The sequence below is a fragment of the Nicotiana sylvestris genome, chromosome 2 (assembly GCF_000393655.2).
Source record: "Nicotiana sylvestris chromosome 2, ASM39365v2, whole genome shotgun sequence".
Lineage (NCBI taxonomy): Eukaryota > Viridiplantae > Streptophyta > Magnoliopsida > Solanales > Solanaceae > Nicotiana > Nicotiana sylvestris.
The window spans coordinates 75,596,055-75,619,299 of record NC_091058.1 but is presented as its reverse complement, the minus strand read 5'-3'; the positions used below and the strand labels follow the sequence as shown (position 1 = coordinate 75,619,299).

The window sequence follows — 23,245 nt, the reverse complement described above, 5'->3', positions numbered from 1 at the left end:
TTTTCTTAAATGTTATGTAAAAGTCACTAGTGAAGTAGAATGTAATAATATTCATACTTTTATAAGACGTCGCAAAACTCTTTAGACATTTTTACTATTCAAATGGTGATGAATTAATAAAACATGAAAGATAGCTGAAGTATATATATCCATCAACTATTCTACAACAGCGTAAAAAAAAACTACGTTAAGACAAAGAAAAAATAAATCACACGAGGAAAAAATATTAACCAAGCTGAGACTCAAAACTAAAGTCTATAGGAGACTAAATATTCAAAAAAATAAATTTAAATCATACGAATGAAAATATATTCAATATATTGTAGCTGGCTACTCCGCTAGAATACATTGTGTCTTGCTAGTTAATATGCGAAAATAATTTAGTTTCACTAGGAATAGCATAACCTATTTAGGAATTAGAATTTGAGTTTAATTACTTGTTGGCTTGTAAATATTTTCATAATTCCAAGGCCAAAGACAAAATTTAATGCTTTATTATTTTTAAACTTAGTATATAAATATATTTCACATATAAATTTATTCGGTACGGTTCGGTATTTTTCTGGTTTATTTTCATAAAATAAAAAACTTACTCTAATTATCGGTACGTTTATAAAATTATACAAAAACTTACGATTTATTGAAAGAAACCTAAAAATTCGTTCGGTGCAGTATGGTTTATATAACCTGTTTGGCCAAGCTTATTTTTGGCAAAAAATGCTTCTTTTGACCAAAAATTGAGGTGTTGGCCAAAAGTTAATATGCGAAAACAACTTAGTTTCACTAGGAGTAGCATTAACCTATTTAGGAATTAGAATTTTGAGTTTAATTACTTGTTAGCTTGTAACTATTTTCATAATTCCAAGGCCAAAGGCAAAATTTATTGCTTTATTATTTTTAAACTTAGTATATAAATATATTTCACATATAAATTTATTCGGTACGGTTCGGTATTTTTCTGGTTTATTTTCATAAAATAAAAAACCTACTCTAATTATCGGTATGGTTATAAAATTATATAAAAACCTACGATTTATTGAAAGAAACATAAACATTAGTTCGGTGCAGTATGGTTTATAACCTGTTTGACCAAGCTTATTTTTGGCCAAAGGTGCGTTTTTTTTTTCTTTTCCAAAACCACTTTTGACAAAAAATTGAAAAAAAGCACCTTTGGTAAAAAATTGAGGTGTTCGGCCAAGCTTCACTAAGGAAAAAAAAGTGTTTTTGAGGAGAAGCAAAAGCAGAAAAAGTAGCTTCTCTCCAAGAGAAATTGCTTCTCAAAAAGCAGTTTTTTAAAGCTTGGCCAAACACTAATTGCTGCTCAGAAGTGTTTTTCAAACAAATTAGCCAAAATTTTAAAAAAAAACAGAATTGGCCCATGCAGGTCTCGAACCTGCGACCTTCGCGTTATTAGCACGACGCTCTAACCAACTGAGCTAATGGGCCTTTATTACTTTGGCAGAAATATGTTTTATAAGATGATATTGACTCAGTAGCCTTGGTATATTAAAATTGAGGTTAATTGCGAATTTGAGGGGGAAGAAGCAGGGAAGAAAACCCATAACTCAGTCATGATGAAGGACGATTACGAGGTACCAAGCTTTCTGCAATTTTCCTGTTACTGTTACTGTTGCAATTTTCCTTTTGTTTTGTAACACTAGGTATTTATTTGATTTTGGATTGCGGCTTTAAACCTTTTGCGTTTGGTTTTAATAGACTCTCGACATTGTTTGTGTTTTTTGAAGCTTTAACTGAAGCTTCTTATTACCCCTTTTTGGTTTTTCTTTCAAGTCTATTAAAAAAATTAGGCCTTATCCCGGATGCAGTTGAACAATTCTAACTGTAATTTTTTTATTTTTTTGGGAGAAGTGATGCCATATAAAATGGCAATAAGTTGGTATGTTAATCAATTGGAACCTGTAGTTCCAAAGATAACTTAGCCATAAGCATGGGAGAAAATATATTAAACCTTGGATCTCAAAATCCTGTGGCCTTAGTAGCATTTGAGTCTAGAATGATTATCAAAATTGGGTAATTTTCAAAAGTGGGATTTTTAATAACTATGTCTGGTACAGGTAACACTGCCAACTAAAGCTTAGGCAAATTGGAAGAAGTGTTTCAAGCAAGTAGTGAGTATTGATTTCTAGATTCTAGCTTTGCCTTATCTGGTTATAGATCACCTCCTTAAAGGCAATCCCAGGTTTGCAATAGGTGAAGGTTTTAGGAGGCAAATCTACCCTTAGTCTTTCTTTAAATAACGAACAAAAAGAAAAGGAGATTTTTTTCCTCAGATTGAATCTATGGCTAGTTCAAATTGGTGAACTGCCTAGCTAAAGAAAGGAAGAAAGGAACCGATAATCAAAGTGAAAAAGGATAATCAAGATCTAACTTGTTTTGGCAGTAATAAAATTCAGTATAGAAAACTTTTATTGTTAATAGTTGAAAGTGGAAATACCCACTAAGCGAGAGAGTTTTCTTCACCTCTCTAAGGATTGATGGAAGTGTTTGACTGCAAAATAAGCGTCTTGTATAAATATAGGCACAATTTTTTTATTTTATAGTTTTTGGTATAGCCATGAAGTTTTTGTATTGAGTGACATTAGCAGACCATGTTATTGTGCATGTTCACTATTTTTTGGTATACGGCTTGTATACAGGAGTTTTTCACATAGTGATAAAATTATTTACCTTAAGAAAAAATTCTCCTTGGGATTTGTTTGATGATTATTGTTCTGTTAAGCATCTGTAGTCATGGGTTTTGGGTTTTTGATACATGTATTAGGGACGCCGCTGGTGCATAAATAATTGACATAACCCCTCTAAGATGGAAATAAGCATGGCTAGAAGCATGTCCATGCATATAAGATTTTATTGCTGACTTTAGTTGTCTGAAACTATTTTCCTTATTTTAGGAGTGACCACTGCTTGCTGAAAAGTTTAAGTTTGGTTACCATGCAATGTGCACGAGGATCCTTTGGAATTTTCATCTCTATATTGTGCTATTAGCTTTAACTCTCATATAACATTCCAGGTTGAAGAAAAGAAGCAAGCTGCTGCAGATGTCTTGTTTCAATATTCAAATTTTGTTATGGCATGTATTGGTAATCAAGTTCGACCTTGTGACTTGAGACTGCATTTGATGAAGGTAAGTTGCATTAATGAATTTTCTTGCTGTATCAGTGTCACATGGGAACAATCTCATGAGTACAGCGTGTGATAACCACTCAAATTTGAGGATCTCAGCCATTTCAACCAAATAACGACTCATAGTTGACAAACTTCTAACAGCATGTAAAAGCACATCAACCATTAGGGACAAATGAAAGAACTATTTGTTTTCTGCTTCCGCTTTTTTCCCAACTCTCTTTTCTTTTGCCATTTCTTTACTCTTTGTCCTCATCACTGCACTAAATCCGGATTTGGTCCCGTCTTATCCTTACTCGTTGTTCTCCTTATATAGTATTCTACTGTAAGTTGCCATATTTTTCTTAATGAAGACTGTTGCATGGTTTAAAAAACAAACAAACAAAAAAAGACTGCTGCATATAACCCTGTGCAACAGTTTCATTCCGACTTTGAGCATGAAACTGAACAGAAAGGTAAAAATCTAAGGTTATTGTTCTTTCCAACATAATCTTCATTTTGTTAAGTGATCCAAGTTTAGTAAGAACAGTTTGATAGGTCTAATAAGCGGTGCATTCTAAATATGTTCCTTAATCTGGGGTTTCTAATTCATGATGTAACTTCATCTTCTGTGTTGCAACTTTATGTCGCGATAAAATTTTAAGCTGTGATGTGCCAAATAAGAAATTGGTGAACTGACTAACTGGAAGCAGCTATTAGTCTATTACTACTGATACCATATTAAACTAAGCATGACTCAAGGCCACCTCTAAGAGTGAGGCATTGCACTGTGTCCGTAACGATTGAACTGATGCATTTACCTTTTTCTTCTTAGAACACCTAAAATGAAATAAGTTCAGAGGAAATGATTATTACAGTCTTATATATTGCGGTGCTTCACAAGAGCACAGATACCTGCATTTAATATTAAAAGTGACGTCATTGCATTTTGAAGAGGAAAGATAACATTCTGCACCTGGTATTTCTGTCTAAAGGAATCATAGCAATACTCTCTGTCCAAGGCCTGTATTTCCAGCAGCATCTAGATTTGTTTCCAAGGGTCTTTTGGAAACAGTCTTATGGAGGGGTAAGATTTGCGTACACTTCACCCTTCCCAGACCCCACTTGTGATATTTAACTGGGGTTGTTGTTGTTGTATCTAGATTTGATTTAGCTAGAGTTGTTGATTTGCTCAAATATTTGCGCAACTTCTCAAACATTGATGTTAAATCGGTCATCTCAATTCTTACAGTTGTTGGTAATATTATGTATTCTTAAAGAAATGGAACAAAGAATTCAAAATGAGAGCATCTCTCCCTAGTCATTGAATTGTGTAGATAAGAACTGTCCTATTAATTCTTTTTCAGGAAGTTTCAGGATTGCCAACTTCTTTGAAGCGGGAAACACGTCCAGCACCTTCTCCTGATGTAATGGGAGAATCCTCAAGCTCAGGTACCTCAAGACTGGATAAAACAGACAGTTTTCGAGGCCCTTAGATTTGGAAATTGCAACATTATTTTTGTTTTCTAGTTTGCTTTGTGTAAAATACAAGTATCATCAGTTGATGTACTATTTGAAGCATGTAGGATCTTTGTTCATTTTATTCTCAGTGGTATCAGTGTCTGCAGTAAATCTCTGTCGCATACATGTTTATTATGACAATTATTTCTTCCATCATGACACAAGTATGCATTTATTATTGTATCGGCGTAAAACCTAAACTATGTCTAGAGCTGACTATCATATAATTTGCTATTATCCTCATCCCTAAGAATATAATAATTTGTTCAAGTTTCTTCAGTAGATTATCCTTTATCAAAAAAACCATCATGATACTGGGTATGTCGTTAAAAAAACCATCATGATAAAGGAAAAATTATCATAGAGAATAAACTTCTCAAAACTGACAACAGTCAATAGTACAACAATCACTCCCTATTGACCAACCAAGTGATTACATCATTCTAGTGATGTCATCCAAGTTGTATTAACAAAGAGCATTACAACAAAACATCACTTGAACATTTGAGAATTCAATTCAAGCACTCCAACCGTTCATCTGTCAAGCATTCAATTCTCAAGTACATCAAGAACAAAGTACAACACTACCACGGACCAGCTCCTACAACAAGTCTCTTGTATGTCCTTAGTTGAGTTATAACTTTGTAATTGTTCTTCATTGTAATTCCTACTTTGCTTATCAAGAAGCTTTAATTAGGAACCTCTTGTAAACCATAAACCTTCAGTGTTTGTGTCGTGAGTTGAAGTCTTTGTAATAAGTGTATTGCAAAATGGCTTGTAATAGGTGTATTACAAGTTAGTGAGGGATTAAGAGTTTAATTCCTAGATTGCATAGGTTGTAATCTAAAGTTTGCTCATAGTGAAGTTGAAATCCTACCAGTGTAGGTCGTGATTTTTTATTCCCTTGAGCAAGGATTTTTTCACGTAAAAGTTCCCTATTCCATTTACTTACTGTTGCATTAGCATTATCTGTGGAAACCTATATAGGACCTGGTCTCTATATAGTTTGGTGGACTCATATATTCTATCAATTGGCATTAGAGCGGGTTCTTTCTATCAGGTTAACACCTAGAAAGGATCCTCATGGCTGCTCCACCAAATTTTGAAAAGGGTCAGTTTACCTACAGAGCACTCAGGTTCAATGGGCAATACCATGGGTGGTGGAAGACAAGAATACATGACTTCATCATGGTAGAAGATTCTGAGTTATGGGATGTTATTTGTGATGGTCCTTATGTCCCAACAAAGAAGGTCAGAGACCCTCCAGTGATGATGCCAAAAACTAAGAAAGAATACAACGATGCAGATAGGAAAGCTGTGGAGAAAAACTTTCGTGCCAAGAAAATTTTGGTGAGTGGCGTAGGACCTGATGAATACAACAAGATCTCAGCCTGTCAATCCGCCAAGAAAATATGGGAAGCTTTACAAACAACACACGAGGGAACCACTCAAGTAAAGCAATCTAAGATTGACATACTCACCACTGAGTATGAACTCTTCAGAATGAAGGACGATGAATCCATTCAAGACATGCACACAAGATTCACGTCTATCATAAATGAGCTATACTCGCTTGGGGAAATCATTCCTAGGAACAAGCTCGTGAGAAAAATTCTCAGTGTTTTTCCCAGTTTATGGGAGAGTAAAGTGAATGCCATTACTGAAGCAAAAGATATGCATGCCCTAACTATAGATGAGCTAGTTGGAAATCTAAGAACCTACGAAATGAAGAAGAAGAAGGACAGTGAAAGAATAGAACCAAAGAAGAAAAAGAACCTGGTACTCAAAGCTGAAAGCAATGACTCAAGTGAGGAGGATAGTAACATGGCTTATTAACTAGAAGGTTTCAGAAAATGGTCCAAAGAAATAGAGGCATACCAAAGAGAGGTAGTTCCAGCAAACCAAAGAATGATGACCTCTATCATAAATGTGGAAAGCCAGGGCATTTCATCAAGGATTTCCCTCTCCTGAAGCAAGAACACTTTAAGAACAACTCTGATAAAGCAGCCAAGAGGAACTCGGTTCCTGACAAATGCTTCAAAAGAAAGAACCCCACTGACAATGTTGTGAAGCAAGCTCTTGCAGCATGGAGAGATTCCTCCAGTGAGTTTAAAGAAGAAAATGATGCAGGTGATAGTTCTATGATGGCTGTTGAAAGTGAAGTAAATGAATATGATTCAATCTTTGCTTTGATGGCTCAATCAGACAATGATGAGGTAAACTTCAGGGATGTTCAGAGAAATCTGAAATCCTACTCTCCTAAGAAACTCATGTCATTAGCAAATGTATTAATTGATGCCTATCATAGTCTTGTAGATGATAATGATGCCTTAACCATAGAATTAGGAGATACTGAACAAACTAGAGATGCCCTGGTAGTTTGTTTAGTTGATCTGAAGGAAACCATGGGTAATCTGGAAAATGAAAAGGAGGTTCTAATTGAGAAAGTTGCTAGTGTAGATCATGAAATAGACGATTTGATGGTGGTAGTTGTTGACTTAAAAGAAACCACTGAATTTTTCAGTTAAGAAAAGAATGGCTTAGTGGAGAAAGTTGATGCCTTCGAGCAAGAAAGAGATGACTCATAGTTGTGATTATAGACTTGAAGGAAACAATAGAGGAACTCAAAGCATAATATAGGCCTGGAAATTCTGAGAGAGGAAAAGAAGTTGCTAGTGAAGCACATATTAGGCTTGAAAATGAGTTAAATGTTGTAAAAAATAGTTTATGTGGTGAACTTAAGAAAAATAAACAACTTCAAGCAGAATTGGAAAGACTAAAAAATGATCTTGAGAAGTCTCTTAAGTGGACCTAGTCCTCGGATGCTATTACTGCCATGTATGTTAACAATGGTGGAAATCGGCAGGGAATAGGGTTTTAAAGGGAGAGAACTCCTTATAACCCTCATAGCAAGTATGTTACTATGCCTGATAATTGGCTATGTACCCACTGTGGGAACAATGGGCATTTCAAAGAAAATTGCCAAGCCAGGGTTCAGTCTCTTAAGAAAAACAAAGTTTTTGCCGAGAGAGTAACTGCTGAAAGAGGACCAGGTGCCACCCATAAAAAAGTCCATGTTACCTGCATGGACAAGAAGATCACTTATTCATCCTCTTTTTATTACAAGGGACCCAAACTTGCTTGAGTTCCTAAATCTAACCCGTGATTTCCTTGTGCAGTGAACATTAAAAGGAAGCAGTCAACAATGGTTCATGGATAGTGGAGGTTCAAAGCACATGACTGGGAATACCATGAACTTTATTTCACTAAAAGCTCTGCAAGGAGGGAGTGTCTTCTTTGGTAATGGGAAAAAAGGGTACATTCTTGGAGTTGGAAAGATTGGGAAATCACCCACTCACTAAATTGAGAATGTGTACTATGTCAATGGTCTTAAGTACAGTCTCCTGAGTGTTTCTCAAATATGTGATAAAGGAAACAAGGTGGAGTTCTTGTCAAAGATATGCACAGTTACAAATATAGTAACTGGTGAAGTGGTACTTGTGGCCAAAAATACAAGAATATCTATGTTGCTGATTTTGAGTCCCTACAAAGTGGTGATTTGAGCTGCTTAAAAGAGGTTGATGATGATGTTGAGCTATGGCACAAAAGACTGGGGCATGCAAGCTTCTCTCTACTGAATAAGCTAGTTCAGAAGGACCTGGTTCTTGGTCTGCCCAAGTCAAAGTTCATGGAGAACAAAGTTTGTTCCTGCGCCAGAGGGAAACATGTGAAATCCTCATTCAAGCCAAAGAACGATGTCAACACCTTGTGAGCATGCGATTTTTGCTCTATTAGAATTACTCCTACAAAAGTAAAGAAATAGATTTTTTCCAAATTGTTTTCAATTTTATAGGATTTTTGTCGGATTTTTATTAATTGTTTGCATTTTGTGCATGTTTAATTTTGTTAAAACCATGAAAAATGCCCAAAAATGTCAAAATATCATGCATTGCATATTAGATTTCATGTTCACATTTTAGGATTAATTGGTTATTAATTGCATTATCAAAATAAAATCACAAAGAAAAATGTCGTTCATTTTTAGTTTTAATTCCCTCTTTATTAATGTAGGATTAATTAATTGGTAGGTAATACAAATAGATGATTAGCTTAATTTTATAATTTAGGATAATTTAAGATTAAAATTAGGATTTAATTAATTAATTTAGATTTTTTATTATTATTAAAGAAAAAAGCAAAGAAAAAGAAAGAAAAAAAAGCAAAAAAAAGAAAACAAAAGAGGGGCTGGTATTTCAAATTTGGGCCACCCAGAGACCAAAATCTAGTGGCCCAATTCCCTTTACCCGTTCAAACCCAAGCCCAAAGGCCAGTCTGCCCGGTCCGTTTCCCACTAACCTAAAACGACGACGTTTCCCCGCCTTTCAATCACGGTCGTTGGATTCTTTTGATCTATCGGCTCAGAACTGATTGCCCATCTCCTTTAAAACTGTCCGAACCCACCCCAAACCCTAAAATCCCTCTCACTTCTGTCTCTATACCCTCTCACAAAGAAACCCTAGTCGCCCTCTCACCCCTTGCCGGCTCCGCCTCTCTCCGAGGCCCAGAAATCGCCTTACGGCGCTGGAGTACCTCCAAACCGCTTTAAATTCACACAATGTAATCCTGAGCCCCTCCCAAACGCTAATCCCTCATTAGGTTCTCCCAAATCATCACCCAAATCCTCCAATGTCAAATCCGAAAAGTCACACCCTAAACCCTAGGTCGCCCAACCCCAAATTCATACCATAGGACCCTCAACTCTCCCTCACCACTAATCTACCACTGGTTCTCCAAATATCCCCTTACATTTCCTCAAATCTTAGATCTTAGGAAGAACCAAAAAAACCTAATCCCCTTTTTCTTGATTCTGGTAGTTTTTTTGGGTTTGATTTAGTTCGAAATATATGTTAATTAATCGTTCCCAGTAGGAACGATTGATTAGCATATGTTGGAGCTATTTCAAAGAAGTTCTGGTTTGCTAGAAAATCCCTCCGATATATTTCTTTGACCTATTTTCCCTTTTGTTGTGTTATGATTCGAGTGCATCTGTTTAGGTTAATTAAACTGCTAGTTTAATTTTGAAATTATTCAGGCATGTTTGACTTTTAAAAAATTAGTTTAATTGTTAGTTTGTTTGATTCGATCATTTGTAAATTAATTAGGTTAATTTCTAGGGTTTCTTAACATCTTTATTTTAGTTCTTCGTTTGGTTCACTGTTTTACTATGTTTGCTTGTTTGAATATAGTTTTGTTTAGAGTTTGATTAGATTAATCCTTTAATTCACTAATAGACTAGGCTGTTTGGTTTAAGGTCCAGTTAATTCTAAGTTTAATTGATAATCAAAGCTTCTAAGGATACAACTGAAAACAATGTTAGGAAGTTTCAATGGTGAAATCTGTTAGATTGTTCTAGGAGGTTCCACAAATAGTTTTGAAATCAGAATTTTAGTCAGGACTGGTTAGAATTGAAATAATCAGTACTTGAAAGGGTAAAATTGGATTTTTACAAAGAGTAAAATATCAGAATGTTCTAGTATGAGACAACTTCCCCATTCTTAACATGTAAATGTTGGAATTGAGTTGAAAAAGTGGAGAGACAGCTGTCCAAATATGCTGTACTATCTGACCTTTCGGGCATTTAGGGTAGAATATGCTCTTTTGATGCTGTTTTGGGCATACTCTATAAAAGAAAAACTACTCCCTCATTCTAAAGAGATTTTTCAGATCCTAAAAACACTCTAAAAAGTTCAGCTCTACTATTCCATTAGTAGCTGATCCAATTTCTAATTTCAAAAGAAAAGCTAGAACAAATTTCTGGGAATTTCTGGTTTTAGGAGTCGAACTATGGTGTGAGGTTGAAGTTGTGTGATATTGCTGTCATTTGCTGCTGAATTACTTGTTTCTTGTTGCTTTTTTCTGTTGTTTCTCAGAGATTCCTCACCCTGTTCTTGTTGTATCCAGGTACTTCATGAACCTTTGAGTGACAAAATGAAGCTCTAAGCATGTGTTTAGGTGGATGTAATAAGAAGTTGATATTCAAATGTTGAGCTTAAATTTTTCCTTACATATATTCTTTCAAGTTACTTAGTTTTTTTTGCAATTTCTTAGTTTTGTTTAAGCATGTTGGATTCTGCTTGATAGTTAATAGCTTAGTTGGAAGCTCCATTGTGATGAAGGTTTAAATTAGTTCACCTTTTCATGTATTGTTCATAATTGCTCCAGTAACTTATTTGATTGTTTATTATAGGATATTGATTAGTATGTCACACATGTTTGAAAGATGCATTGCTTGGTCGCTGAGTACATTCAATTTAGTTGTCTAAAAATCCAGCATTGATAAGGTGATTGCATATTGTAGATTAATGTATTTAATGAGTAGTTTAAGGTTTAAGCTTATAAGTATTATAACTAATGGTTTGTTAATGATTTAAGGCTTAGAATGTGGATATTCAATACTTTGATTTTCCAATATTTATGTAGTGTTTTTTGTCATATCTGAAATAGAAGAAATCAGGCCTCATTAGGGCCTTAACGTTACATGTCCTCTTGTTAAAATAGTTGGGCCTGGCGTTGGCCCAGATGAGGCAGCTTGTTAAAACCAAGCCCAACATGTTCCTACTCCGTTTTTTCTTTCACTTTTGGGCTCAATTTCGAGCCTAAGCAAGTTCAGCACCTTATTTATTAAGTTTTTTTTTAAGATAGCAAAATGGGTTTTAACGTTGAAGGCTTTCTTTCAAACAGCTGGGCCTGATATTGGCCCAAATGAGGCTGCCTAGTCAAAAACAAGCTCACTTGTTTTCGTCCTCCTTTGTTTTCACGCTTGGGCTCAATTTCGAGCCCAATCAGCACCAACCATATTTTTCTTGCAAATATTCCTTAGATAATGTAGTGGGCTTGCTGCTGGCCCAATTTTCTCCAAATAGAAATTAAAAGCTAACATATCTACCCAAAGTATATCTATAATTAGTAGCCGTTCGTTAAATTTTGAATTTGTTTTATATACGAACATTCGTAGTTGGCTTTAGGCGCGTAATTAAATCATCGTGACTATGTGTACGGTTCCCGTGGCATAGTCATGGTACATAATTCCAAATTCGGGTGTGCATTTCATGTTACCCAATCATAATAACTTTGAATAATTATAAAATAAACATATCGCAAATCGCGGGTGCATTTCATGTAGCGTGGTTTGCAATTTGTTCCAAAACGACAAGTGTACGACAATCGTGACTTGTTCTAGAAATAATTCATAAATCCTAAAAAAGCGGTTAAAAAATAATTAAAAGTGATTATAAAGTTAAAAATGCACAATAGGTTTAAAATATGTAATTAATCATATAATTAGGCCAATTATTAATAGTTAAAGCGACCATGCTAGAACTACGAAATTCTGGAATGCCTAACACCTTCTTCTGGGTTAATAGAATTCCTTACCTAAGATTTCTGGTTTCACAGACTTTTAAATAAAGTCAAAATTCTCCTCGATTTGGGATTTAAAATAAACCCGTGACTTAGGACATCAAACAAACTATTTCAAGTGGCAAATCTGAAATTAAATAAAATAATCCCATTTCGATTAATGTCACATTAATTGAAAAAACTCCCTTATACCCCCTACCGGGTAAACAGGAGGTGTGACACCTTTGGCGACTCTGCTGGGGACAAAAACCCAGAACTTTTGGTTCAGGGTTCAAGAATTTGAGCTTAGAATAACTGTTTGGCTTTATTCATTATTTAATTTTTACATGTTTGAGCCTAATGTGCTAAATGCCGCTTTTTACCGCTTTGATATTGTTTGGACTGTATATAAATTGTTACGAAATCCTTCTTCTCTCTGAGTCTTCTAATTCATATGGGAAGTGTGCACTTCGTGTGACTTCTTTTTTGTTAGAGTCATATCCCAATTTTAGAACGAGGTTCAGACAAGTTATAAAGCCGGTGAAGCTTTTATATTCCCGGTACGCTTGCCCCCCTCGACTCGAGCTGTCCGCTCGGGTAAGCCAGGTCTAGAACAAATACACCCAGGTTTTACACCTAGAATAACATATCCTCATGCCTGATCCCTAGTAGGAACACTTGTTTGCATCACTTGCATATGACTTTGGGGACTCAACACAGGGGTTGGGTCCGTCTAGGACAGGTGCACCCGAAATCAAAAGATCATCCTGATGCATTTTATTTGCTCCTAGTGCATTTATTTTCTTCGGATTGCTTGTTGATCGGCTTCTAGAATAAGGGAGAAAAGTTGGAAAAATTAAATTGAGGTATGGGAGAGATAATTGATATGCTCAAATTACACTTTAATTAAATAGTATAAGGCGGTCGATGTCAAATATAATAACCCAACAAGGTTGGGGTCGAATCACACAGGGAATAGGCGTGAAAAGGTTACTCGAGTAGTGTGTTACTTGACTTAGGTCGTAATTCTATTCGGTTAATTGTGACAAGAGTATAATATGATTGTGATTTGAAGAGATAACTAATTGTAATATTGAGAATGTAAATAATTTGATTAAGGAAATCAAGGTTGTGTCCCCTTCAATGAAATGTAATGCTATCGGTGTTAATATGATATATTTCTAATGGAAGGTTCTTTAGATATGCAAACAATTTCTAAATGACTATCCAATATTTTCGAATAGTTGGGTAGTATTTCCTCTTTATGATTTTTCCAAATGTAAAAGAGTTGCAATTAAGAGCAATCAATTTATGCCAAATAAAACTCATTTATTCCTAAGCGATTCTATTAAACAAGGTTTAAAGCCTTGAGTTTTTGATATTTACTTCTCCCAAACTCTAACTCACTTTTCCAAGTAAAGAAAGAGTTTAATGGCTCTTGTTAATATTTGCAACCACCAACAATAAATGAAGAATGAGAAATAAATATATGTCAACCAACCATTATATATATATTCAATGTTAAACACCCATTAATATAACACCCATTTAGGGTCCACAACCTTAGTATTTAAAGCTAGCTACTCATGCTAAAATACAAATAGATGAGAATATTAAATGCCATAAAGCTTACAAAGTGCAAGATTCTTCACTCTTAAAACTTCCAAAAAAGAGGAATATTCAAAGGTTGGAATGTAGCTCAAAAACCAGACAAGATGCCCCCCCACAAAATCCCAATAAATCAGTTTATAGTGGGCTAAAACTCGGGACCAAATTCAGACAAAAATACCATTCCAGGTCAATTATGCAATTGCATTTCTATCGCATAACAGACATGCGGTCCACATTCTCGTCATAGCCATCACATCTTCGAAACCCTAGTTTTCAGGTATTCGTCGCATTTAGGTTATGCGGTCCGCATTGTTGATTTGCGATCGCATTTGTCACCACATGTTTTGCCTTCAGCAACTTCTACAGAGAGTTTGCGATCCATTATGCAGCACACAAACCTATTATGCGGTTGCATAATGGACCACATTTCTTGCACTTGAATTTGGCCAACAGACTGTTGGGCTTTGCGATTCCTTTGAGCATTATGGGGTCTGTATGTTGGATTTGCGGTCCGCATTTTCACATCTGCGATCGCATTTTGCTCTTTTCTTGTCCTTTTGTGACTTTTTATTTCATTTCCATGTTCTTAGATTCTTAAACCTCATACACTGCAAAAATATTAAAATTACATAAGTATAAAAGATAATTGCATTTAAAACAAGCTAAAATCTAAGCAATTTGTATTAAATGTGCCGAAATTTTCTGGCACATCAACATCCCAAACTTAAACTCTTGCTTGTCCTCAAGCAACTAAGATGACACTATCCTATTCTAGATTCCATCTAAATGATATGAAACAATAGTGACCATGGACGGTGTTACTTGTCAGTACTACAGGCATGCACTTTCGTTCTACAAGATGACACTATCCTATTCTAGATTCCATCTAAATGATATGAAACAATAGTGACCATGGACGGTGTTACTTGTCAGTACTACAAGCATGAACTTTCGTTTACTTATCCTTCTTGAACCATCATTGTTATTTGCAAAGAAACTAATCAACTTGTGAAACTTTGAGCCTCGACCAATTTGACAAAATGTTACTCTCAGCTGAGTGCACTTGCATTCGACTTCAAGAATCAACTTCTGTCCAATCTCACAATTCATGTGCCCTCACTAGAAAGAAAGTCCCAAACTCACAATATTTACAATGACAACAAAAGGGACGGATTCACAAGGACACTCACTCTCAAAAAGAGTTTCAAGTGTTACAACATGCCATACCATAGGCTTGCCCTTATTTTAATTCATTGCTTTATTCTAAGAACGTTCGGTTGGAGATCCCATAAGAACTTTTTAAGCTTGTAATGTAGGTTTAGGAAAGAGTCGGATAAACATTTGGGTACAAGTGACTACACCCTCCTTGAACACTACTCACATTTTTCTTTCTTGTTGCTCTTTGCTTCTTTTCATACCACATAGTCCTCATTAGCCCCTAATTTCCAACATTGAACCACCTTAAATACCTCTCTAATTTTCTTTAAGGCTCTGTATTTATATATATATATATATACAAACATTTCTTTTTCTTTTCTCTTGCATTTTTTTTTTCTTTTTGGAGCTTGAATAGTTTCATATGAATATCTTGAGGTATACTTTCCTACACTCACTGTACAACCTTGTCAATTTTCGTCTCATTCTCAATGTTCAAGGAGGGACGGGTTCAAAAGAGGGAATTATTTTACAAAAGGGAAAATGTTTGTAATGAGGTGACCAAAGAAAAGGTTAAAGGCTCAAATGGGGTAACTAGTGATAATATCTATACAATGGGTAACTTGAAAGGCTAACTGGTTTTTCAAAATCACAAAGACTGCCTAAGGTCATTTCTCCAACCAAATATAATTATCATTAGCATCGAAAGACCAACCGGGCAAGTTCTAGATGGCAGAAGTAAACACAAGAATTATTTATACAAACACTCACACACATGGCACACGAACTGTTTGACTCAACATAGTTTTAGCCCTCGAGTCAACACTTGGCAACCCGAAGCTTTCATCATATTTACATGTATAACTCTAGGTAAACATAGAGTCAAAGAGCAAGCCTCAAGTTCACACAGTTGATTTCTTTTATATATATTATATTAATGGAAGGGTATAGGCTATTTACAGGCACACATGCTTGAAACTAGACAATTACACCAAACCGGTCAAAATGTTTCATTCTACTGCTCTGGTTCTACTATTACACCCTTGCAAAAGAACCCGGCGAAGAAAAATCAAGGGGGATTCATTGCTAATTACTAAAGATGAACATACAACTATCTACTTTTTTTTTGGTTTTTTTATATATACAAAGATAACCTATGCACAAAAACAACACAAGTATATACACAAGTTACAGAAGTTTGCTTATATAACACACAAAAACATGTACAACAGTTCAATTCAAAAAATGTTTGTACAAGGCTATCCTACCCCCAACTGAAAAGCATGCATTGTCCCCAATGCAATATAATGTAAGGTAGAGTTTAGGGGCTCCCTGAGGTGCACTAAGCACTATAGGAGTCGGAAGCCGGCTGAATGATGGTGGGGTCACCCTCTAATGCTGAAGCTGGGACCGATGAGATCTCGGCCGGAAGAGTGACCTCCACTGATGGAGGAGGGATCTCCAACTGTCCCAACACTGGAGTTGGGGCCTGTGAGATGCTAGCCTTGCCTGCGGATAGCTGAGTGGTCGATGGATTGGCTTGGGCGACCATGTCTGCTAGTAAATGTTCTATCGCCTTTTGAACAACTACTTGTTCCTCCTCTGCAACTGTAGGGGCAACAATCTGCTTACCTTTCTCCTAAGGACCCTCATCCTCCTCGGACCATGACTTCTCATTAGTCTCTCCTTCGTCTGCCTCCCCACCTTTGAACTCTGCAGAGTGTCCCGAATCTTTCTCAGAAGGGATGTCAATATGTGCAGGGGAAGCTGAAGGCTAGGAAGCCCTGACAGTATGAGGTGCATGAGCTGTCTACAAGGTGGAGAAATCAAAATCTAATCCAGCCACGGACGTGCCCGCTCCCTGCTCTCCTTCCTTGGGCATGAAGGAGGATAGATCGAACTCCAGAGTTTGCATTTTGTGGAGCTCAGTCTTCAGTGTGGCAACATCATCACGGAGCTTTGGCAAGTCTCCAACCTCACCCCGCTCTATCTTTTCAATCCGCACCTCAAGCTGCTTCAGGCGATCCCCATAAGATGTTTTTTGCTATTGGAGGGCCATCACTGAGGATTGGATAGGGGTCAATGCTTGTCTGATGAGTGTGGGGAGGTTTTTCAGAAGCTGGTCTTCCTTAGCATTTGCATGTTGAGATAAGAGACCGAGCCTTGAAATGGCTGGCAGTGGGGCAAAAAGCTGTTCAATGGTGGCCTGAGAGGTGGGTTGTGGAGTGGAGGTGGAGGCCACTACGGCCTGAGGAGAAGCAGGAGTCTGGGAGTTTGAGATCTCTGTATTAGCAGGAATCAGGGTCTGAACCTCTGGGGAGAAACAACTACTGCGTCATTAATGCACATGATATCATTATCCTTCAGCGCTTTCCCTGTTTTGTCAGCGTGTGGCATTGAAGGACTTCCACAGCCTTGTAGAGGGTTGTGATCAAGCATGGGAATGGCAGTGACGTGGATGTTGGTTGTCCCAGATCCCTAACTCTCGGAAGATAAAGTCACCCACATTAGTTTTTATCCTAGTCATAATGCAGACAATGAGAAGAGCTTTCTCAATGCTTATATCAGCCTCATTTTGGGACAATATCAATTGAGAGGTGACAAAGTTGAGCCAGAATCTACCCTCTTGTGTGAGAACTTCCTTGAATATTTTATGCAGAGGGTCAATTCAAGCAGGGGTCCCCTTGGCTATCACTGAAGCTATCCAACCATGCTCATTATCCATGTTGGCCCATTTGGTGTCATACTAAGCTGTGCCTGATCTCCAGTTTGGGAAGTAGAACTCATTTATGGTGTCATAGCTACAAAACACCTGCTTCCCCCGAACCAAGACAGTATCACAGAAAACTTTGTTGTGCTTGTGGTGAGGGGTCCTGGAGGCTCCATAAGATGCATAAAATTCATGAACCACTGTTTCATTGTAATCATCAGGCAGCTCAATGAAGCACTCCTAGTTTAACTAATTATCCAAGAACCCCCCCATTACAAGTAGATACCCAACTACGAAGAGGAAAAAGGAACAAAAACTAAAGGAAACAAAAATAGGAAAAACACAACAAAATTTAAACTAAACTTTACATGGATGAAATCGAGAAAGGAGAACATACCAGTAATGGAGAATTGAGAACACTTGGGAGATGAATTCAACAGGTGTTGTTTAATCTTTTCGATTCAAATAGCCATTTTCCTTTCTTTTTTTTTCATTTTGTTTTGTTTTCTTTCTGATAAATTCTTTCCTTTTGTTTACAAGTGTTTGAATGCTGGTGGGTTTTGATATGCGAGGGGTAGGAATACTTACCTTTGTAACATTTGTGGTGGATAAGTCACCGCATAACACTTTATACGACCGCATAAGTGTTATGCGGTGGTTTCAACTAGAGTTGCTCATGGACACAATGTGGTGCACTTGTGCGATCGCATAACTGAAATGCGGTCTGCAAAATGCACGTCCTCGCCGCATTTCTAACACCAATATTTGCCAAACAAACTGTCTAAGTCTACGACCACTATGCAGTCCGCATAGTTAAAATGCGACCGCATATGTGTAGCAGACTTCCTATGGTGACTTTTCTTCCTTTTCACATGCAATTTTACCCTGTGTTATGGCCTTTTGAATTACCTGCACTCTAACACACACTTTAAATTGCTCAATTGAATCTATATAACAAAAGTTAAAATTTAATGTACAAAAAGGATGTTACCACACATAGGTTACCTCCCATGAAGCGCTTGAGTTAACGTCGAAACACGATGAAGTTGGCCTTTCTTTGGTTTCACTCATTGGTCGGGCATGGACCATCTTCGAGGGCCAATGTTCCACCAAGTGTTTTTCTCCATATGTGCCCAAGTAGTGCTTGACTTGCTGGCCATTTACTTTGAAGGTTCGGAGCCCATCCTCCGATTCTAATTCCACAGATCCTAAAGGGGATCCATCTACCACCTTGAACGGACCGGACCATTTCGATTTGAGCTTGCCCGGAAACAATTTGAGCCTTGAGTTGAAGAGCAAAACCAAGTCACCCGACTTGAACTCCCTTTTCAAGATCTTTTTGTCGTGGACGAACTTCATCCTTTCTTTGTGCATAGCTATAGTTTCATATGCATGGAAACGAAATTCCTCCATTTCATTGAGTTGTGTTAACCTTAAATTTGCAGCTTCAGCCCAGTCCAAGTTCAACCTTTTTAAAGCCCACATGGCTTTGTGCTCCAGTTCTACGGGTAGATGACAAGCCTTTCTGAAGACTAACTGATAAGGATAAGTGCCAATATGGGTTTTGTACGCCGTGAGGTATGCTCACAACGCGTCATATAGCTTCCTTGACCAGTCGGTCCTATTTGCATTAACAGTCTTTGCTAGAATATTCTTTATCTCCGGTTGGAAACTTCAACTTGGCCACTTGATTGGGGATGGTAAGGTGTGGCTACCTTGTGCTTGACACCATATTTTTGTAGTAGCCCCGTGAAAGCCTTGTTACAGAAGTGAGACCCACCATCACTAAGAATGGCTCTAGGAGTGCCAAACCGCGTGAATATGTTTTTCCTTAAGAATGTGGTCACACTCCTTGCCTCATTTTTTGGTAAGGCAATTACTTCAACCCATTTGGGCACATAGTCCACAACCACCAGAATATATTTGATACCACAAGAGCTTATAAAGGGGCCCATAAAACTAGTTCCCCACACATCAAAGATTTCTATCTCCATCACAAAGTGCATTGGCATTTCATGCCTCTTGGAGATTTATCCTTGCCTTTGACATTGGTCACAAGACTTGACCATTTTATTGGCATTATGATAAATCGACGGCCAATAATAACCACATTCAAGCACCTTTGCCGCCGTTCGATTACCCCCATGGTGACCCCCGACTGGTGAGTCATGGTATGCCTTTAGAATTGGCATAATCTCCTCTTCTGGACAGCACAAACACAGAACAAGAATGGTTCTTCCTAATAGTATTGCTGACAATCTCGCAAAAACTTCTTCTTCTGATAAGCTTCCAATCCATCTGGGATAAGGTCGCTAACTAAGTAGTTAGCAATATCGGCATACCAAGGAGCAAAAGTGTTAGATAATTCCAATGTGTGTTCATTCGGGAAAGCATCGTTGATTTCAGGATATTCCTTTGGTCTCCCTACCTCTTCAAGCCTTGATAATGATCTTCCACTTGATTTTTCATCCCTTTTATTTCGAAGTCAAATTCTTGCAACAACAGAACCCACTAAATCAACCTAGGCTTTGCATCCTTCGTTGCCATAAGATAGCGAAGAGCAACATGGTCTATGTACACTATCACCTTGGATCCCAACAAATAAGCCCGGAATTTCTCAAAGGCATAGACAATGGCAAGAAGTTCTTGCTCAGTCACCTATAGTTCATTTGCGCTCCATTGAGTGTCTTGCTTGCATAACAGACTGGGTGAAGAACCTTGTTATGAATTTGGCCAAGCACGGCCCCAATAGCTACACCACTAGCGTTCTACATGAGTTTGAATGGAAGAGAACAATCAGGTGTGACAATAATAGGTACCGTGGTAAGCTTTTGTTTCAATTCCTCAAAGGCTTTGAGGCACTTCTCGTCAAACACAAATCTTGCATCTTTCTCAAGGAGTTTGCACATGGGATTTGCAATTTTGGAAAAATCTTTGATGAAACGCCTATAGAATCCGGCATGCCCCAAGAAACTTCTAACACCTTTAACTGAAGTAGGTGGAGGAAGCTTGGAAATGATCTTTATCTTTTCCCGGTCAACCTCTATGCCATGTTTTGAAATTTTATGTCCCAAGACAATACCTTCATCCACCATTAAGTGACATTTCTCCTAGTTAAGCACAAGGTTGGTCTCCTCACATCTCTTGAGCACTTGTCTAAGATTGTTAAGACAATGCTCAAAAGAGTCACCTACCACCGAAAATTCATCCATGAAAACCTCTAGAACATCCTCCACCATATCTGAGAAGATGGATATCATGCATCTTTGAAAAGTATCCCGAGTGTTGCACAAACCAAATGACATCCGGCTAAAGGCAAAAGTTCCCTAAGGGCAGGTGAATGTTGTCTTCTCTTGGTCCTCCAATGCTATGTTGATTTGGTTTTAACCGGAATATCCATCAAGAAAGCTATAGAATGACCTTCCCGCTAGCCAATCAAGCATTTGATCAATAAAAGGCATAGGGAAATGGTCTTTGCACATGGAACTGTTGAGCTTCCGATAGTCCACACACGCCCTCCATCCGGTCACCGTTCTTGTTGGGATGAGCTCATTTTTGTCATTTTCAATCACGGTCATGCCTCCCTTTTTCGGCACACATTGCACCGGGCTCACCCAAGAACTATCGGCAATGGGGTAGACTACCCCAGCATCCAACCACTTGATAATTTCTTTCTTTACCACCTCTTACATGGATGGGTTCAACTGTCGTTGATGCTCCACACTTGGTTTAGTCTCATTCTCCAATTGAATCTTCTGTTCGCAAATTCCGGTGGGAATGCCTCAGATGTCCGTAATTGTCCACCCAATAGCTTGCGTATGCTCCTTCAAGACATCCAACAATTGTCCTACCTGTACATCATTCAAAAAAAGATGAAACGATTACCGGTAAAGTATCATTTGAGCCAAGAAATCTATACCTCAAGTGTGGTGGAAGTGATTTGAGCTCTAGTTGTGGTGCTCAATAATAGAAGGTTTTGCGGGAGGAGTGGCTCTATTCTCCAAGTCAAGAGAGAGCTTCGCTGGAGCATAAGTATAGGACCCAAGCCCCTCCAATGCATTGACTGATTCCATATACCCCTCCATATCTTCACCATCGAAGGTCACCAAAATAGACGCCAACGCCTCGCCGAGGCATTGTTCTTCCATCTTTATTTCAACCGCATCTTCCACTTCATCAACAACATCAATCACCGAGATGCTTTCATATTCATGTGGTAGTTTCATACCCTTGCTTGCTTGGAGTGTAACCTCTTTATCATTCACACAGAATTTGATCTTATTCCGTTCCGAATCCATTAGTTCTCTTCTTGTGGAAAGGAATGGTCTCCCCAAAATGATAGGGATCTCTTTGTCAACTACACAATCAAGTATTATGAAATCGGAGGGTAAATGAAACTTTCCCACTTTACAAGCACATTATTGACAATTCCCACCGATCTCTTTATGGAACGATCGGCCATTTGCAATCTTACTTGTGGGCCTTGGTGTACCTAACCCTGCTTGCTTGTAAATGGCAAGAGGCATTAAGTTGATGCTAGCCCCATTATCATAAAGGGCTCTTGAAAAATCATGTGCCCCAATAGTACATGGAATGGTGAAAGCTCCTAGGTCTTCTTTCTTTTGAACGGTGGATGTTGCAATGATGGAACTAACCCGATGAGTCACATTCACCACTTCATTCTTGGTGGTTCTCTTCTTGGTAATCAAGTCTTTCAAATATGTAGCAAAACCCTACATCTCTTGAAATGATTCCACAAATGGAATATTCACCGATAACTGCTTGAGAATGTCATAGAACTTTTCGAGTTTGCTATCATCAACCTTCCTAGCAAGTCTTTGATGGAATGGATGAGGAGAACTAGGAATAGGTGGTAGAGTTTTTTGTGTCTCTTTTACCTTTTCCTTTACCTCTTCCCGACTTACTTCTTGCACTTTCAACTCTTCCGGAACGTTTTCAACTTCACCAACACTTGGCTTTTCAACCTCAACCTCTTGTTCGAACTCTTTACTTCAACCACTTGTTCACTTTCTCCTTGTAGTACCTTCCCACTATGAGTAGTAATTGCCATGATATGAGAAGTTGGGCCACTCCCACTACCCTTTAGGTTCACAATTGTGTCACTAGGAAGTGTTCCCTTTTGCTTTGGAATTTGTTCCCTAGAGAGATCTTTCAATTGCATCTCCAATTTTTCAATGGATGCGGTGTGAGAGCCAACAAGCTCGGTCATATTCCTCATAGAAGTGTCAGGTTTCTCTTGATTTTGCAATACCCGTTCAAGCATGCTTTCCAACTTAGAATCACTTGAGGAACCTTGATTTGAATATTGATCCTTTGGAGGAGCATAATGGTTTGAACTCCGATTTGAGAAGTTGTTGTTGTTGTTGTTGTTGTTATTCCAATTTTCTTGATTTGAGCCACCTTGGTTATTTCGCCACTGTTGGTTGCCTTGCCCTTGCGGGTTAGGCCCCCATTGATTTTTTTGTCCTTATCCTTGGTATTGTTGCCTTTGATAGCCTCCTTGAGAGTTGTTGAAATAGTTGGTTTCCTCATAATCTTCATTTGATGATGGTTGAATATCTTCCACCACATTTACCTTCTTTGTTTGGCTTTCAGTGAATATTTTTGTCAATACATTGACATTGGTGGCAAGCCCTGCAATTACTTGATCTTTTTATTGATTCTCCTAAATCATGGTGGTTAAAGAGGGTGAACCATATGCAATTC

General features: G+C 37.7%; 2 protein-coding genes and 1 non-coding gene across 3 annotated transcripts; 2 read left to right on the top strand and 1 right to left on the bottom strand.

The window, feature by feature from the left end:
• Positions 1 to 1,372: 1,372 nt before the first annotated feature.
• On the bottom strand, positions 1,373 to 1,446 carry TRNAI-AAU (transfer RNA isoleucine (anticodon AAU)). The gene has a single exon. It is a non-coding gene; the product is annotated as a tRNA-Ile (tRNA).
• A 66-nt stretch (positions 1,447 to 1,512) lies between these two features.
• LOC104212218 (uncharacterized) lies at positions 1,513 to 4,844 on the top strand. Its single transcript, XM_009761434.2, has 3 exons — positions 1,513 to 1,592; positions 3,032 to 3,145; positions 4,491 to 4,844. The coding sequence occupies exons 1-3, from the start codon at positions 1,572 to 1,574 to the stop codon at positions 4,617 to 4,619; spliced, it is 264 nt and encodes an 87-aa protein (XP_009759736.1). The 5' UTR covers positions 1,513 to 1,571; the 3' UTR covers positions 4,620 to 4,844.
• An 883-nt stretch (positions 4,845 to 5,727) lies between these two features.
• LOC138885089 (uncharacterized) lies at positions 5,728 to 6,480 on the top strand. Its single transcript, XM_070165987.1, has one exon. The coding sequence runs from the start codon at positions 5,728 to 5,730 to the stop codon at positions 6,478 to 6,480; it is 753 nt and encodes a 250-aa protein (XP_070022088.1).
• The last annotated feature ends 16,765 nt before the right edge of the window (positions 6,481 to 23,245 follow it).